Source organism: Mya arenaria, chromosome 6 (genome assembly GCF_026914265.1).
Source record: "Mya arenaria isolate MELC-2E11 chromosome 6, ASM2691426v1".
In the NCBI taxonomy this organism is placed as follows: Eukaryota; Metazoa; Mollusca; class Bivalvia; order Myida; family Myidae; genus Mya; species Mya arenaria.
The window spans coordinates 54,656,140-54,674,776 of NC_069127.1; the positions used below are offsets into that span (position 1 = coordinate 54,656,140).

The 18,637-nt window shown below is 33.5% G+C and overlaps 1 protein-coding gene across 1 annotated transcript in view; it reads left to right on the plus strand.

Moving 5' to 3' along the window:
* LOC128237901 (neurogenic locus notch homolog protein 1-like) overlaps positions 1–18,637 on the plus strand; it is a 171,427-nt gene that overhangs the window by 81,910 nt on the left and 70,880 nt on the right. Inside the window, exons 9-10 of the mRNA XM_052953479.1 lie at positions 11,091–11,238; positions 11,637–11,803. Coding sequence (XP_052809439.1) covers positions 11,091–11,238; positions 11,637–11,803 — 315 coding nt within the window. The remainder of the gene's footprint in view (positions 1–11,090; positions 11,239–11,636; positions 11,804–18,637) is intronic.

The window sequence follows — 18,637 nt, forward strand, 5'->3', positions numbered from 1 at the left end:
GAAGTGACTTTATTGGTACAAGGGGGATGACACTCAAGAGATATGTTCGTAATCACACGCTTCACTAACACTCCACTTCATTAAGTCACCAATACAATACCAAATACATGTACTGGTTCATGATCATTTCGGATTATGGTGGTGTTTTCAGTAAACATAAAAAATATGTTTATATAAGATTTGGGTACCTTATTGTTAGAAATGGTGTCAAATAAAAGACAATTGCTATTATAATTTGAAATTAATATTTTAAAACAATCGCTTGAATAAACATTTTGAAAATAAACAAAATGATGCAAAACGCATTGAAATGCACGTGTGTGTGTGTGTGTTTTAATATGTAGCCGTAATGCAATGTATCACGTTAATTAATGTGTTTTCGTGTATAAATTTATTTTTTGTTTGTTTGCAAAAACTGTATTTTAGCGTTTAAAAATACTAAATGTTAAGTCGAAAACACATGGACAGAATAAGCGAATGAATCGGCTTCGTGTGTGAAAATAACACATCGGAGTGAATAACAACTCAAGTGATGTAGGATTTTTATATAATAGTAAATATGATAATAATAAGAAGAAGAAGAAGAAGAAGAAGAAGAAGAAGAAGAAGAAGAAGAAGAAGAAGAAGAAGAAGAAGAAGAAGAAGAAAAAGAAGAAGAAGAAGATGAATAAGAAGGAGGAGAAAAAGAAGAAGCAGAAAAAGAAAAAGGGCGATAATACTAGTAATAATAATAATAACAATACTACTAATAATACTAATACTAATACTACTTATAATAATCCAACTGACTGTTTTTTGGGAAAAACATATTAATGCCCTGACCACGCTCTGTAATAAAAATGTTGCGTAAAACCTCAAAACTGCAATGTACGTGATGTTAGCGGCCTATCGGCATGTCGGCCAAGCGGCGTGAAGTAAGCGGCCACCTAAAATTGCTTCCTAATTCAAAACATTATATATGCGCTTTCTTCTAAAATAATAATTAATCTTATGTTCCTATTGACAAATCAATATCCTTAAGCGAATACCGGCATTTTCCCTAAATGGATTGGTGATCAAATTTGTTTTATACTCGCTTTAGAGTGTTGATTGTTTCGTAAACAAGTATTGTTTAAGAAGCAAACACATATAAAAATGATTTGTGTTAATCTATGAATACATATGCTTTGATTAATCATTGTTTTCATAAAATGAAACAAATGTTCAATTGCATTGAAGTAGAGAAGTAGGACGCTAGGACACCAACCTCACTCCGCAAGGCCGCTCGTTCTCAGTCAAGAGACCGGGATAATCCATTGAAGTACATTTTACTTCAATAACGTGGACTTCAAAAATTGTGTTTAATTGGAAACTAATGATAAATCAATGTTTTATTCACAATTATATTATAATAGCGGCCTTATATTATTTCTTATTCAAAACATTTTTATATTAGTTATATTAGTTCTAAAACAATGCTAAAACCATTGTTTTTTATGCAAAATGCAATACTCTGGAGCGATTATTAACATTTGTTTCAAAAACTTGATCGAGCAATCCAGCGCCATAGCAGCGTAAATCTTGGGGCCTAACGGCTTGATGGCCTAGCGGTCTAAAATTCCGATACCACTCAATTCAGCAGCCTAAAAAATAAGGAAATATGCTAATATGTTCGTAAGAACGTTGACCTTTGAATAGAAACATCTAATTTATCATTGTTGAAAAGAACGCATATTAAAAGTTTTGAAATACGAAACGTTGTTAGGCCGCTAGGAAGCGGGACCGCCAGGCCTCAAACTTCATGCTGTTAGGCCGCTAACTTCGCGTACATGGTTTTACGCAACATGTTCATTTCAGACCTTGGTCAGAGAAATAATATGTATTTTCAAGCCTACATTCAGTTGGATTTATTCTATTATTATTATTATCATCATCATCATATAATGATATTATTATTATTATTATTATTATTATTATTATTATTATTATTATTATTATTATTATTATTATTATTGTTGTTGTTGTTACCGTCATCATCATCATCCGATCATAGGCTCCCTACATTTCTTGATTTGCTTTCAGTCCGAGATGTAATTTTCTTTAAAAAGTAGATTCATTCGTTTATTATTTCCATATAATGTGCTTTTTATAAAGTCTTAATTTATTTTCAAACTCTAAGACCACTTTATGCAGACTATATTACACTATTCGAATACATATCCATATCACGTGATACTATTGAAAACGGTTATATTTAAAAAACAACAACAACAAAAAACGAATTTTAACGAATTATGGAACTGTTATTTTAAATATTCACAATCCAAAACATATGTTAACATTAAGTACTGTAAACACCACCATAGTGAAACAGATAATCCGATATGTTCATGAAAACAAACATGTATTTGTACTGAATTGGTCATTTGATGAGATGGAGTGTAAGCGAGGCGTTTGAAAACAGAAAGATCTTTTGAGTGTCACTCCATTCTTTCAACTCAAGTGATCACTTGAGTGTCCCTAACGTGATTGTGGTTGGAGTGTGAGTGAGAGTGTGTGTTCATTTGGCCCTAATTTTAAAGAAGATTTTTAAAATAAGACTAAAAAATGAAATGGAAATCCTTGTACCACACAGGGCCAGTCTAGAGAGCAAAAAACCTTAATTTGAACAAACTGTGTAAAGCACCATTACACCATGCTCAAAAACTTCAAGGGTCTGCGACTTGCGGTTTCAGGAAATTTTCTTTATTTTTTTTACTTCAGACGCTATTTACTAAGGCAAAGGCATGCTTTGGCCAAAGGAATATTATTTGATTTTTGTTAGTTAACAGCAAAAATATGAGGCTACATACAACTTATCAAAATTCTTGCCCTTGTGATTGAGATATCTTGGGCAGGCCAATTTTTGGCAACAAAGCAATCATTTTATGTTGTTGTAAAATTGGCATTGAAAAAAAATTGACGCACGGAAGAGTGAACACCGCCTCCAGCACTCATCCACCAATACTTGCTCGTGTCTTCTAGGGGAAGGCCTTGATCTTAGGTAAAACCAAACACACGTTCAAAAGCATGCCAATACGAATATCTTAGTGTTTGGTTTACAGCCATAGTCAGACGCGTAGCTAGCCCTCTATTGATGAATGTGCTTGCACCCCTCTCGGAACATTTGTAAACCACGGTACAATCTGGTTCATTCTGGTCGTTCTGAGGTGCTTTTGTAGTATTTTTAGTATTTTTTAAAGTATTTTGAAATAAACATCAGGTAGTCAAGTATGCGTATTGCAACGTTGTCTGTTTTGTGTCAATATCATATGGATTCAGCCGAGTACTCGTATATCTATATTTACGCGCCTGATAGTCTATTTAACTCTGAATATTACTAACCTGTGACGGATATCGACCGACACTTGTATCCGAGAACAAGGTGCTGGAAGACAAATGTATGTGTATAACGGCCAAAATAGACCTGCAGTTCTACTGTGAACATTGCAGTGTAATGGGGATTTGAACGTATGTACAGGGTAATATTATGATTCACACCAATTGCTTGGTCCGGGGTTGTAAGAATCCAATTCAAGCAGATAATAAGTGTCATCTTCAATGTTTCGATATACACTTTTGCAAAGAATGGTTGTTATTGGGTTGATTGTTAAAACAAGAAGTGCAAAATGCATTGTTGGCACAATATCACAGACGGCGAATTTTGTCACCACATTTTCACAGCCCATTCCTGAACGTAGTAGTCTGGGTCTGTTTCAGCATTGATTCAAACCCGCCACTACTAAATAAAGTTGAAACATGCGAGAAATTTGAATTAGCTCGTGAGACAAAGACATTCTGCAGGTCACAACTATAATGGGTTGTACCTGCTATAACCCCGTTATTGCACTTTGGACACTTATTTATCAGAATTTTATGAGGATGTGTGTACTGTTGCATTAAAAATCATATTTTTTTCATACTTTAAATGTTATATCAAATGTGCATGCCCTACTAAAACGGGCCGGTGTTTTTTGAGTGCCTATTTGACATGGACAATGATGACCTTAACCCTAAACTAAAAAAAAACATGAAAGTTATTTATACGGCCGCTTTTTAGAGTCATGATCGCGCCATGGATTTAATAAAAATAAATACCCTGTTAAATACATCTGATAAGTTCAATTCAAATTGACGAAAGTTGTGCATTGATATATTAACGCAATTGCATGTATTCAGAAAGTCTCTGACGTGTGGCTGAACCAGTGTTAAAATGGCCGTAGTGAAATTTACTGATTAGTTAATTAAGACATTTCGCGCTAATTGTACAATAAATAAACAGTGAAGGCGTGTCACATTGGAACTGAAATATATGGATTTCAATACAACTTTTGAAGAAGCGCAACATTTGGATTTTTTTACTATTATTTTGGTCTTTGAAGATATTATTTTAGCAAACTTTTATACAATTATCTAAACGAAAAATAGCTCATTGTGATAAGCATACAGATAATTCCCTTTCGAATTCCCAAAACGCTTAAAAGGGTAAAATGGCACAAATTAAACCAAACAAAAAAATCGGCTGAACTTAATACTGTTTTAAGGGACTTAAGTTGTATCGAGCAATTGGGACCGGAGGTCTGAAAATGGTTCATGATAAAGCTGACGTCACAGTAATCTTAGACTCTGATTTTATTATCGAAGATTTAATCGGCTGACAACGCGATCTGATTATTTTTTAAACTTATATATCGCCCATGTGCATTTTAGTCTTAGCAACAATAACTGTTTATTCGTCGTATTGTTTAAAATTCGAAAATCATATCACAAATAACGTTTGAAAAGTGAATTCTACGACAGTGTATACTTTTGAAATTCTTTTTCGGGCGGATTCATCTTTCATAAAAACGTGGTTTGAAGTATTCATTTCAATTTGAACATCATAACTATTGCATTGAAATTGTAAAAAATAAAATAAAAAAAGTTCATTCAATAAGTTTTCATAGAAAACATTACCGATAAAAATAGGAAGATCAACCATAATTTATGACCACTGCCTCATGGGTTTTAGACCTATTTGCGTCGAAATGAGAAATCCTGAGATGAATTGTGCGGCGTCTGCAGTCTGCTCAAAATTACATGTAATCATAACGAATGAGATTTCGGCACATCACCTTCTGCTCTTAAGAAATGGTTTGATTAGTCCCACAGAAGTACCACAAAGGTTTAAAACAAGCTTTACACTGAAGAGCTGGCCAGATGGATAAGTATTGAAAATGTGTCTATTCACAAACTTTGACATTGACTCATAGATGTGAGTGCGGGGTTGGTGCCACGACACTTGAAAGTGACGATAATGCAAATGGGGCAATTACCATAAAAATATAAAAATGAGTCATTCTCACCATGCGGTTGTGCGGCATAGTTGGAAACATAGACTTTCTTTGGACATTAAGCAAGAGAGGACTTCTGTGACATTTCATGTGTTTCTAATTTAGTTGAAGAGTTACTGGTCAAAAGATCTCATTTAAAGATTCACTCTCACGCCCAAATTAAAGTAACCTCAATTGAAAGAAGTGTTTCAATTTATCAAATTTAAGAAATATAATTAAAAAATATAATGAAGGACACCGTCTGTAATATGAAACAAAGGAAAAACAGTATTTCTTTTTTTCTTTTTTTTTACTTGATGACTGTTATTATCTTAGGACCCACCAGTCATTTATGTTTTGTACGGTTTTAGCTACTGAATACACGTTTATAATCTTGTTATAAGTAAGAAATATTTTCCATAAATGCATAATTTCGCAGTTCGTTTCGCCGATAATAGTTAACACATATAAATACACGGAAACAGCCAGTCATCTAATCATCACTATTAACGCATCATTACGCGTTAAACAGTAATGTAACAGAATTAAGCTTGTGTTTTACTTGTTTAAACCGTTCTTTTTCTAAAGTAATATGCATATATGAACTGAACCTGTAAACCAATAAACAAGAAGTATAAATTGAAAATAAATAACCTATTACACTTGTTTTATTTCTAATGATTTCGGCAACATTTGTTGACAACGGAAATAGAAAAGGCTATAAATGGCCTATACGATTTGAACACAATTTATGGAATGATTATCAGCAGCATGCACTCCTTACGCATTCAAAAAAGAAAATATTTTACCTTTGATTAATGTTTATGTAGATCCAGACCAGTTAAGTAGCATTAAAAGATGACAGCTTTTGTATATATAAAATCACAGATTTCGTAGGCTTCAAGACAAACATATCAGTTTGCATGATAAAATAATAAGTGTATATTTTTACTCTCAAATACAGATATTGTTAAATTAACCACCAAAACCTGTTTTAATATACTTGAATTCCGATTCAATGCTTTGTACAAGTAGTTAAGTGATAATCCTTTTAGATGTATCATAGTTTTTTAGCTTAAAATAGTCATGTAAATAAGAGTAATTATCTTTTTTAGAATAGACTTAATTGTTTTTTATCCTTTATTAACAATGTCAAGATATGTTGTTGTATTTTTAGTCTCCTGTAATTCAATTTTATGAATGGATGTGCACTGAACTCTTAAATATTTGTATTTTATGTTTTGTCATGTTGTGTACATATGATACATGAATAAACTATAAAACTGCAGTGAAAATCATTTATTATGGCACATTATAAAAAAATATCAGATAACTGTTGTGAGTCACAATTGTTCAATTACTAACTAAGATATAATATGTGCTTTATTTAGCTTGCAACTCGGAGCATATTCATTTTATCTAAAGGAAAATATATTCGAACGTATTTGTAAGTATATGTACCTTAAATGGTTTTGAAATGAACTGTTCCCATTTATATCAGTATATAAATATAGAACACGGTTTTCTGTAATATAGAGACGAAGCACATGCGACCATAATTGCCATTCGTTATTCGCAAATAGTTGCGTCAGGTCCGTCACCCTTGGTAGTGACTGTAGGCCAAATTGAAACTTCCTCGACGTTTGGTTCGAATGTCCAATTAAACATTTTAAAATACAACTATTATAAATTATAATAAGCACTTTTGTCATTTGTATTTATTAAATTTTTAATAAAATAACTAATACAACTAAAAAGAGCATGTCGTTCTTATAGTCTGCAAAGCATTGAATATACATCAACCTTTGGGCGACACGAAAACACGGAAAGTACGCTTATTGCGAAAATATTTTTTTGAGGGAATTTCGGAATCTTTAAAGTTGAACACAATTACATTTTCTGTTAAAAAATATTATGTTCTTTACATTTATGAATTCTTATCTAAATCATATACCTATGACAAGAAAATTATTAATAAAAATTTAAATGTATCCCAAAGGTTGTTTTCAAAATATACACACTTTTTTGAAATTCATGATTTTTCCTTAAATGGTATTCCTGCTGATTAGTGCTTAATGACTGAACCTTTTTTAAAGCGTTCAAAATCGTTTGCAAAATTGTTTTATTATTTTAAAAAATAAATTGATAGAAAAAAACACAATTACTTTTGGGCGACACAACATATATCCTATGGGCGACACGAGTCTCCCAAAGGTTGCATCAAAGTTACCCAAAGGTTGGATTGGTCTAAATATATATATATATATATATATATATATATATATATATATATATATATCATTGTGTGAGAACAAATATAAAATCTTCCTTCCTTCCTTCCTTCCTTCCTTCCTTCCTTCCTTCCTTCCTTCCTTCCTTCCTTCCTTCCTTCCTTCCTTCCTTCCTTCCTTCCTTCCTTCCTTCCTTCCTTCCTTCCTTCCTTCCTTCCTTCCTTCCCTCCTTCCTTCCTTCCCTCCTTCCCTCCCTCCCTCCCTCCCTCCCTCCCTCCCTCCCTCCCTCCCTCCCTCCCTCCCTCCCTCCCTCCCTCCCTCCCTCCCTCCCTCCCTCCCTCCCTCCCTCCCTCCCTTCCTTCCTTCCTTCCTTCCTTCCTTCCTTCCTTCCTTCCTTCCTTCCTTCCTTCCTTCCTTCCTTCCTTCCTTCCTTCCTTCCTTCCTTCCTTCCTTCCTTCCTTCCACTGTCCATCCATCCATCCATCCATCCATCCATCCATCTATCCATGATAACATGCATTAGTAAAATTATTTATTTGTTCGGTCGCTCGTACGTTATTCATTATCAATTATACATTCCTTATAACACACCAAACATGGACATCGCTATTTTTGCATTCCTATTCTTTGTTTCAAAGTTTCGATGTGTTTATAGTGTTGCTCATATTGCTATATTTCGAGACGTTTTGTTAATTTTCAATGAAATTTTAGCGACTCCAATGACTTATCGTTTAACTATTTTGAAACCTCTTATCTAGAACATTGCAATTCTGTAGACATATTTCTGTCAATAACTTCATCATTACTTTGGCAAAAAGGAGGGTTTTTTGCATCGCAGTAAATAGAACATGCTTGTTTTATTTTTTGCTGGCATAATCACTCAAAAGATGGCTTCGTTCCGCTCTTTGTCATCTCGAGATATTCAAGTTGGTGTCCAAAATGGCCGCCAGTATATTCAAATGTACAATATTGTTGTGCCCGGATTTTGGGACACAAAAGACATTAATTTAAAGTTAAACTTGTTCTTGTTATTAACATAAATACATTATAAATGTAACCTATACTATTTAAAGTAATCTTATTTAACACTTACCCGATTTTATTCAGAACATGATGATATTCGGAGGGGTAAAAGTATCATGAACTGACTCTGTATTTACATTTGCCAAAAGTGCATTTCAGATAAACTTTACCCCACCCGGTAATTGTAAGCATTTAGTGAACGTTTTCAACAGATGCATGCTTTTAAATTTAAATCGTTCAACAATAGCTTTCCTCGATATGTTGGTTTTAAGATGCATTTGTTTTCCTCACCGCTGGTGCGACGTTATATCCATATTTCTTGCATTATTTATCGTAAAGTTTCTGTACTCGCACAATGTCACCCATTTTGTTTTTCTGCGCAACTTCCGCTCGTTTAAGGTCAAGTGCAGTCATGTATAAGGTGACTCATCTTTTTGATTTGTTTATGTTTACATTCCAAAACTTAAGGCTATGTCCGGAGCCTTTCTTTGTATCAGTTACATATTTTTCCAAGATGGCTGCCTTTGATTCACTTAAACGTTTTATTTTGTGGCAGTCACATGACTGCCATTCAAATCGTTGTCACTGCCATAATTTTTCTTGGCACTGCCAACGTTTTGGGTGGCATTGCCGTCATTCTTATTGGTAGTAGCGTTATGCCAACTGTGCGAGTATAAAAGCGCCACGATTTTCGTTGGCAGGCAGTCTGAGTCAAGCATTTGTTCAGTGCAGAACCACGTTACGTTTGCTAAAGTAATAAATCTGAGTTTCAACTGAAATAATTACAATAGTTACATTAAAGAACTACTTGATAAAATAATCACTCAGCAAACGTATAACTTATGTGACTTTGTATGAATTGATCATTTATAAGTAGTTTTACTAAAGTTCATTGACAAAGTCCTACTAGTGCAGTATACATATTGAAGATATAACGCACAGACAACTTTTATAAGCAAGTAGGGTGACTTTTTGTGAGTTATCTCGCTTAAATTGCATTACCAAAACAATATTGAAATCGCGTTGAACTACAGAAATAACACCGCTAGATTAATGAATAATATAACAAATAAAATATATATTATATTACGGGTTTTTCGGAATGTGCGCACCAGCGAAAACTAGTGACTTTTAATGAATATTATGATATAAATACATAATATTTCTGTATAAACATTTGTATCCAGTTCGAGTGATGTTTCACCTTTATTAATGCAATAAAACTGTTAAAACTTATAAACTGTTTTCAATACGTGGTTGACAATTGGTACGAACTACAGAGTGTCTGCGTAATATCAGAGTTGAGTTGGTTACTTGAGAGCCAAGCTGAGCTTGTTCACACGGCCTACAATAAGTTGAAGCGAAGTTGTGATATAAATTTGCGTCGAGTACATTCACTAACGTGAAACTAGAGCGAGCCCCCTACAATATTCGTACAAAATAGGCATGCTTATCGGCATGTGTTCATTAGCAATCCCATGTTTATTTTTAAAATAAAGAACATGTTTAATTGCATATTAAGGAGCAATTGCATATCATTTATGTTCAAAACAATGTTAAGATGGTTCCCAAATGTTCGAAAATGTTATATTCCGTGTGAACTTGCCGTTGTCTATGATTATGTTTCAGAAATTATCGTAATGATATGGTTTTGAATAGAAACAGGTTAGGGGAACATTTGAATTTTAAGTGTTCTTTTTTTTGAAAGTGAAACTGTTCACTGAATTCATTATTGAATGAATTTTGGAATTCTACTCAAATCAACGGAGTTATGCAAAAATTCATATCTAAAGTTATCCTGTAATGAAAATGCATCAATTAAAATTTTCTTTTTACTGACCATATTAAAACTCCTTTGTAACACATGTTTTCACTATGATAAGACATTCCTTAAAATAAATGTGCCATAGCTTGCAAACAAGTGTGTTCACTAACAATGTAAGCATTAAAAAGTAAAATGATGGAAAACCACGCCCATCTTAAACATATTATAATTCATGAATTAAACACCAAGAGTTTTATTTAAGTTTGTTGGATTTGAAAAGTTTTAGTTAAACCATCTGTACAACTCAGAATTCAGTTTTCTTTCATGGTCCAAATATCATTTTGGACGAGATAAAGAGCCAGCTCTAAATTTTCGCAAAATTAACCAAAATGATGATTTTCGTTCAAATGTATATATGGTCAGAAATCATCGAATTGTTCCTGTTAACATTGAACAATCGTACCTTTAAGTACTTAAAAACATTTTGACCATACCGAGGTCAATAAAGCCTCTAAGATGGCTTCCAAAATTGAACAAAATGAACGTAATGCATAAAGGGCTTGGTGTGGTTTGTTATGTAAAATGGCCTAAATAAACATAAATTCTGAGCTTTAAATAATGAAAAAAAAGAGTTTTTTTAAATTAATAATTAGTTCGTTTTAAATAATTGCCAATAATGTTGCGAAAATAAACTCGTGCATTTTATTGCTATACGGCCGTGCATGACGTCATATTTTTTAGGTTCAAGTCTTATTAGACTGATTAACGGCTTAACGCAGTTAGAGGGCCGTGTTGAAGTACTTCACAATGGAACATGGGGTACTGTCTGTGGGGATGTTATAGACATACAATTTGCCAAAGTCGTATGTCGACAGCTAGAATATGCTACGTAAGTTATTTTGCCTAATAGGCAAGTAATTGAAACAACACACAATTGTTATAGTATTTCTTGTACATACATTTATTGAGTTTTGAACTCATTTTCCTTTGCGTTGATCTGTTATTTATGCAATAATTAATATTTTATTGTCCGTCTTGGATACACAAATAACAAAGCGAAAAGGACATAAGTATAAGCATTTATTTTGATCAAGGAATCTAATTCAAGTGAGTGTCATAATGCTTTGAGCATTTGTAGAGATTGAGTTACAAAAATTATCCGTTTTTAATATAAAAAATCAACTTATCTTAATAATTTGCATATATCATGAGTTGAAAGGGTCAATTATCAGAACGGATGCATTTCTATCACAGAAATATGTATTTATCAGACTTGTTCAATTCCAGGGACAATGTCACAGTACGTTCGAGTTCCTATTTCGGTGCAGGTAGTGGTCAGATTTGGCTAGACGATGTTACTTGTCAAGGAAACGAGACTGCGATCGACTACTGTATGTCCAGTCCATGGGGTCAGCACAAATGCGGACACAATGAAGATGTCGGAGTTACATGTAGTATTTATCACCTTTGTTTCTCCATTTGTGAAGGGTACAATGGAAAAAATATATGCTATTATAGTAAAGTTCACACATTAATCAGTCATACACAGTGTAAATACACATATATAGAACATTAAGATACAAAAAAGAAAGTACAATCGAGAATTTATATCTATTAGAAAAAATAAAAGGGAAGGCGAATGATTCATATATTTATGCAGACCTTAAATAGTGAATATTTGGACATCATAATAATCCTATATAAAACATCAAATATTGACGAAAGCGAAAGCAAGATGTTTGAAAGTCAGATATATGATAATAGTCTTCTTAGTTATAGAATGTATCAAAGCCTTTTGATGATACCAAAATGTAGCAAAATGATGACTTTCATTCAAATGTGTGCATTGGTGTTGTCATTAAGTCATATTTCATCATAGCTTTATTGTTAACATTAATGACGTATACCAAGCCTAATAGGCGACTAAGATGGCCGCCGGAATTAAACCAGATTAATGTTTACTTTTAAATAGGCCTCTGTTTTTTACTGAATACGAACTAATTTTAGTTTTCTCTTATTTTATTTCGAAAACATTCAGTTATTCTAACATATATTCACTTCTGAAATGCAATGATATAGAAACAAATACTTCCACATCAATTCTCCATTTATTTTAAAGCTACACTGAATTTAATAAGCCAACACTATAATTATCAAAGATGGTCGTTGTCTACTAGTTTGTTGAAATGGGAATGGAAACTTTACCTTATTAATTGTAACATTGAAGCAGGTCTGAGTTTGTTTTTGTTTTTTCACATTATTGCACGAAAAGTATAACTTCACTAGGTCTGAGTGAAAACCAAGGGTATACGATTGGGGTTTGTCGGTGGGCAGGCGGATGGGCGGGTATTTGGCAAGAATTTGTGTTGAGTCTTGGATGTAACTTGCCCTTTCAAAGATTGATTTTGAAATAACGTATATACAACACGAGTAGTTAGCTTATCGATTGTACGACCGGTGTGAGTAGGTCAAAGGTCAATACATCACTCAATAATGAATACTCATAACACTTTGTAATTTGGCTTGTCGGGGCTGTAACATGTCCACAGATTAGGGGATTTTACAATACATCAAAGGCAAAGTTCCGACACATTACTGTCACTGCTAACAAATTACTTTATTTGATTTAAACATATTTTATTCAACATATACAAACAAACTACACAGAATATACACACACACACAAGTTGTCTATAATATTGAAATGGATTGGGACGAAAGCAAAGCTTATAGAGTTCTTCCCCAAAGGAATTAAATTACTCATTTCCAGAAAAATGCGTATGATTGACGATTAGACGATATATATCATTTATGCGAGAAAGGTTGTTTCTAATGCTAAAAAAATAGGAATAAGTTTGTTTTATTTTTTAGATATGGATTCAATAGTTCAAACATGATACATAATAGATACAAAATAAGCACAAGTGACAGTATAAAGGATATATAAGTAGGGTGTGGACAGATATGAAGGAAGACAAGAAGTTGGGTACATACCATATTGGGGAAACACTGTAAGTTGGATTGCCATAGAGAATGAAACCAATATTGATTTCTGTAATAATTGACATATCACGAAAGAAAGTTTGTCGAGAGTCGGTATATAAAGGACAATGCATAAAATAGTGAGTACTACTTTCAACTTCACCACACTCGCAAAGAGGAGAGCTGATAATATTTTTACAATAAAGGTTATAGTTAAGACCACTGCAACTAGTACGCATTCGAGTGTGAAGTGCTTGTAATCGGCGGTTACCGTAATAATAGTAAGGCGGGCAGACTGGCAATCGACTACGAAGTGCATATTTAAAGGATGCAATCGAACGACAATCCCGCATATTCTGTGGAAGTTCATTCCATGCACGTATAGTTGAAGGTAAGAATGAGGAAAAGTAATAATCTGTGCGTGACATAACCGTTCTTGTGTTAGATGCATTCCGTAGAGGATAATTCTGTGTACTGACATTTAAAGGTGCAAGGGATGATAGATATTCTGGGGCAAGGCCGTTTTTCATTTTATAGAAGAGACATAATTTGTGATAAATGCGTCTTTCTGATAGAGTAGGCCAACATAGCTCCGTATGGAGAACATCAATCGAAATTAACTTAGTAGACCCACAAACTATTCTACCGGCTTCATTTTGTATCTTTTGCAGTTTGTTTTTTTCGTAGTCCGTACAATTATCCCAGACAATATCCGCATATTCAAGAATCGGACGGATGTACGAAAAATAAATAGTTTCTAGACATTTTCTGTCCAGACGGAACTTAAGCCTTCGCATGATGCATATTCTTTTAAGTGATTTACTTCTGATGTACTCAAAGTGTTCATGCCATGTACAGTCACTGGAAAGAACCAAACCTAGATGTTTATGCGAATTGATTTCTGAGATTTGTTGACCATACATAGACAAATCTGGATAAGTACGCGGTAGGCGTTTCCTGGAGAACAGGATTGACTTAGTTTTTGCAGGATTAAAGGTGACTAGCTATTTATCAGCCCATGTACTTATGCTATCAATATCTCTCTGGATTATTTCAGTGGCCCTTAAGGGCTCGTCAACGAGAATATAAAGACTAGTATCGTCTGCATATAGCCTAACATTACTTCCAATGTTGACAACAATGTCATTTATAAATATCAAAAATAAGAGGGGACCTAGAATAGAACCTTGGGGTACACCAGCCTTAAGAAAGACCCAACTAGATATGGAGCCAGGGAGAACTACACGTTGCCTACGTTTGCTAAGATAGTCACTAAACCACGAAAGTAAATTGTCATCGACACCAGTTTCTTGTAGCTTCACAATCAAGCCCTTGTGCCAAGCTTTATCAAATGCCTTACTGATATCAAAGAATACTGCTCTAACCTCTAGGCCATCATCTAATGCCTTACAAAATGTGTTGTAAAGGTATGCAAGCTGATTAACAGTAGAATCGCCTGGCCGAAAGCCTGACTGGAATGGGGTAAAAAAGTTTATGTCACGAAGGTGGTTAAAGAAGTGTTTATATGTTGCCCTTTCAAACACCTTTTCCATTGTATTAAGTAGGGAGATAGGACGATAGTTAACAGGAAGTATGGAATCACCTTTTTTGAAAACTGCACACACATTAGCATCTTTCCATGATTTTGGAAATCTACGGATTGAGAGAGACATATTAAATAGGGAGCACAACGGGCGAGCTAACGCGTTAGAACATTCTTTTAGGATTCGATTGCTTATGCCATCTGGTCCTGAAGCTTTATTAACAGGCAGTGATGATATAATGTCAGTTATCTCATTTGGTAGCACTGTGATATTGTCAATTTTGCGGTTACTGTTATGATCACTGGCTGGTGGAACAATGTGGCCGGCGTCATCTAATAAAGATTGATTTTTAAAGTGGGTATTGAGTATTTCAGCTTTACTAGCATCATCTAGGCAGAGTTCGCCATCAGAGGGATCTTGGATTGCATTAATGTTTGGCCTTGGTTGAGGATTAACAAACGACTTCAAAACTGTCCACCATCCTTGAGACTGAGAAGACCCTGAGCATTTTTTTTCTGAGAGATTAGAATAATATGTTTCTTTTGCGTCATGAATAGCCGAAGTTGTTTCGGTCCGAAGTTTACGAAATTACTTTATTTATTTTGTACACCTAATTATTTTGAATTCGCGTCTCGACATTGGGATCTTACTTTGTGTAATAAGGTTATTGAAACAATGTAAAGCCATGGCAATGCTTATCTGTTCAATAAATATCTAATCCAAACTCAAGGTACACTTTCTTCGCATATATCGATTTTTTAAATGATGTATTGAATTCGGGTTAATTCCCTGAACAATGGATTTAATATATAGTTATTATTCCTTTTCCCAAATAACGTTCAGAATCGGATGTAAATAATAACAGGGGTTTAACTTAAGTTTATTGGAACTATTTAACACTGTTAAGATTTAGCGTGTTGAAAGAATTGTGAATAACATAACATTATTTTGGATTTTGAAAAGGGCGCTCTGTAACGTATTTTTACATTATTCTATGATTCAAAATGATTTTATGAAAGATATTATATTTATTTTTGTTGTTGATTTGAATGAATGTTTTAATATACTATTTATATAACATACAACAATTAGTGTTTTCAATTGCTACAGCCAAATATAACAAATGAACTTATACAACTATACCTGTTAGTTAAATTAGTCGATGTATTATGCTCATATTAATCGACGTTGTATTGGCCGTGCTTATTGATTTAATCTCCAACATACATGTATTGGTCGTTTATTAAAAACAAAACGTTATAGTCTGTCTAAGCAATGAGGATCATACAACCGGATTTGCAATGGAAATATTATATGTTGATGGAATTAAATATCAGAGTTTAAGCGTTAACTTTCCTGTTATACCGGAGTAAAATATTTCTTCCGTTTTTCAGAAGCATTTTGAATATCATCTAAGATAACAGAACTTCTCCGTCCGTCCGTCCGCCCATTCATTCATTCTTTTTTATTTTTTTTTAATTTTTTTTTATTTCTTAGAACATCACGATCACACTTAATAAACCTAATCACGTTATTGTTTTGGAAGAGTAAGTTAAACATTTAGAAGTTAAACATTTAGGCGTTGGGGTGGATAGTTTAATAAATTATAATGCCTAGTTTTCTAAAATGCAGCTAAGCAACTGAAAATTCTTCAAAGACTAAGCAAATTGTTGACAGTCAGTACTAAGCTTGTTATCTTTAAATATTTAATCAGATCCAATTTCAACTACTGTCCTATGGTTTGGCATTTTTGTAGCAAGACAAACATGGGACAAATAAAAAAGATTCAATACAGAGCCTAAAAAATTGAGTTTAATGATTACACCTCAACTTACGTATAGCTTCCTCATACAGTTCAATTGCCAACATTACATATGAGCAGGGAAAGATGTATCGGAATTAAAACAATTCATACAAATGACTGTACAGGATCTCAAATGAATATGTTCAAAACTATGTATTTCTTAAAACATGTCATTTTAATCTCAGGTATTTAAACTGTGTAGATGTGCTATCAGTACGAACAACTAAATATGTGAATAACTATTTCTGCTTTGAGGTCAGTTAGGTATAAAAGAGGCTCCCAAAGGAAATAAGATGCTCTCAAAACTAGCTGGAATTTTGAAAGGTGATCCGCACCTGTACAGGTTATTCTTGTAAATGCTCAATGTGCAAATAATCTTATATAACTTAAACAAACAAGAAAAGAATAAGAATTATAATTTGTTTCACTGAATATCTTTTATCCTATGTCTCAACAAGAAAGAAGTGTATTTTCAGTGGGATGGCCTACACCCACTGGTCAAGATGTGGCATTCAAATATCAGAAAAAATCAGAGGGCATTTTAAATATAAATACAAAATATATAATCAAATAACAAGGGCTGATTTGTAATTGCGATTGTTTCAAATTTATTTACTATTAAAATTTGTCGAACACGTTCAACTGCTTGTGGTTTGTTTTCGGCAAGTATTTGTTGAGATTTTACTATATGACATTTTTAATTAAAATTCTAACACAGTGGTAGGTGCTGATGTTGTCAGGACGGTGCCCGAGCAAAGATTTGGATAGTAACTTGTAGGTAGAATTGACCCAATCATAGAAGCAACCTTGCCTTTGTACGCTACTGTTTTTGATAATATAAGAAAAATCTAATAGTATTTAAATTACATGTTAAAATGAAGTACATTGCAAACTCGCTATGTCAACGTCGGATATCTCGATTTTTCGGTTATGTCGACTTTTTTGCTCCGGTCCAGAATTTATTCCTTCTTATTCTATATAAATTAAATTTGCTTGTGTCGATTCTCCTATCTCGATGTTTTTGCTATGTCGACCTCCTATTTCAGTCCCAGTGGTCGAATTTCAGACATTTTTCTTGTCTCTTATGTCGAACTGTAGATCGAGATGTAGGTGCGAAAGTTATCATGGAGGTTTGTCGCTAAATTACCGTGCGTGTCAAAATAACAAACTTTCATAATTGAGGTTTATGGGTTACTAAGAGTGAATAATTAAAGGTGTTTTGATTACAGAGTTTATTGACGAAGTTACGTGACGAGGTTATTTCTCTTCACTGCATGTAGAAAACAAACGGGCATAACATATGTGCTTTACAGTTGTCTTACAATATACAAGTGAATGCAATTGTGGTTTAATATTTGATTTGTGTAATCCGTAAACGTGAATAAAATTAATTTGGCACAAATAATTCATTTTTGTATCACTTTATTTTTAAATAATACGTTTGCTGTTTTCACGACCGTAAACACACCGTTCTATTCAAGTTGGATGTCGGACATGTATCAAACACATATGTGTTAGGATTGGTTATACTTTTTGTATTTCGGATGTGTCGAATGTTTATTCCCTAGGTCCCGACAAAGTCGACTAACGAGTTTGGACTGTATCTCCTCTTAGCAATACTTCCAAAAAACGTTTACTAAAAAGCTAAACTATTTATAACATTTTAATTATTTATAACATTTTAACTAACTACACATCACTCTACCATGCTGTAATTCCCTTGTACATAATACTACTTACAATTTTGCTGTTTAAAAATAGACGATGTTTCTTAATGTGTTCTCCTATAAGAACTAAACATTTAAAGTAGTAGGTCAACTTACGGAACCTTGCGCGTGTCCTCTGTCCATACAGCCGCAAAAACTATTTTATTTATCACAGTATACAGTGTTCTAATCTTACGTTTTGTAAATGCATTCATGATTATAATAAGAGACGGCTTTTGTAAATACATGTTC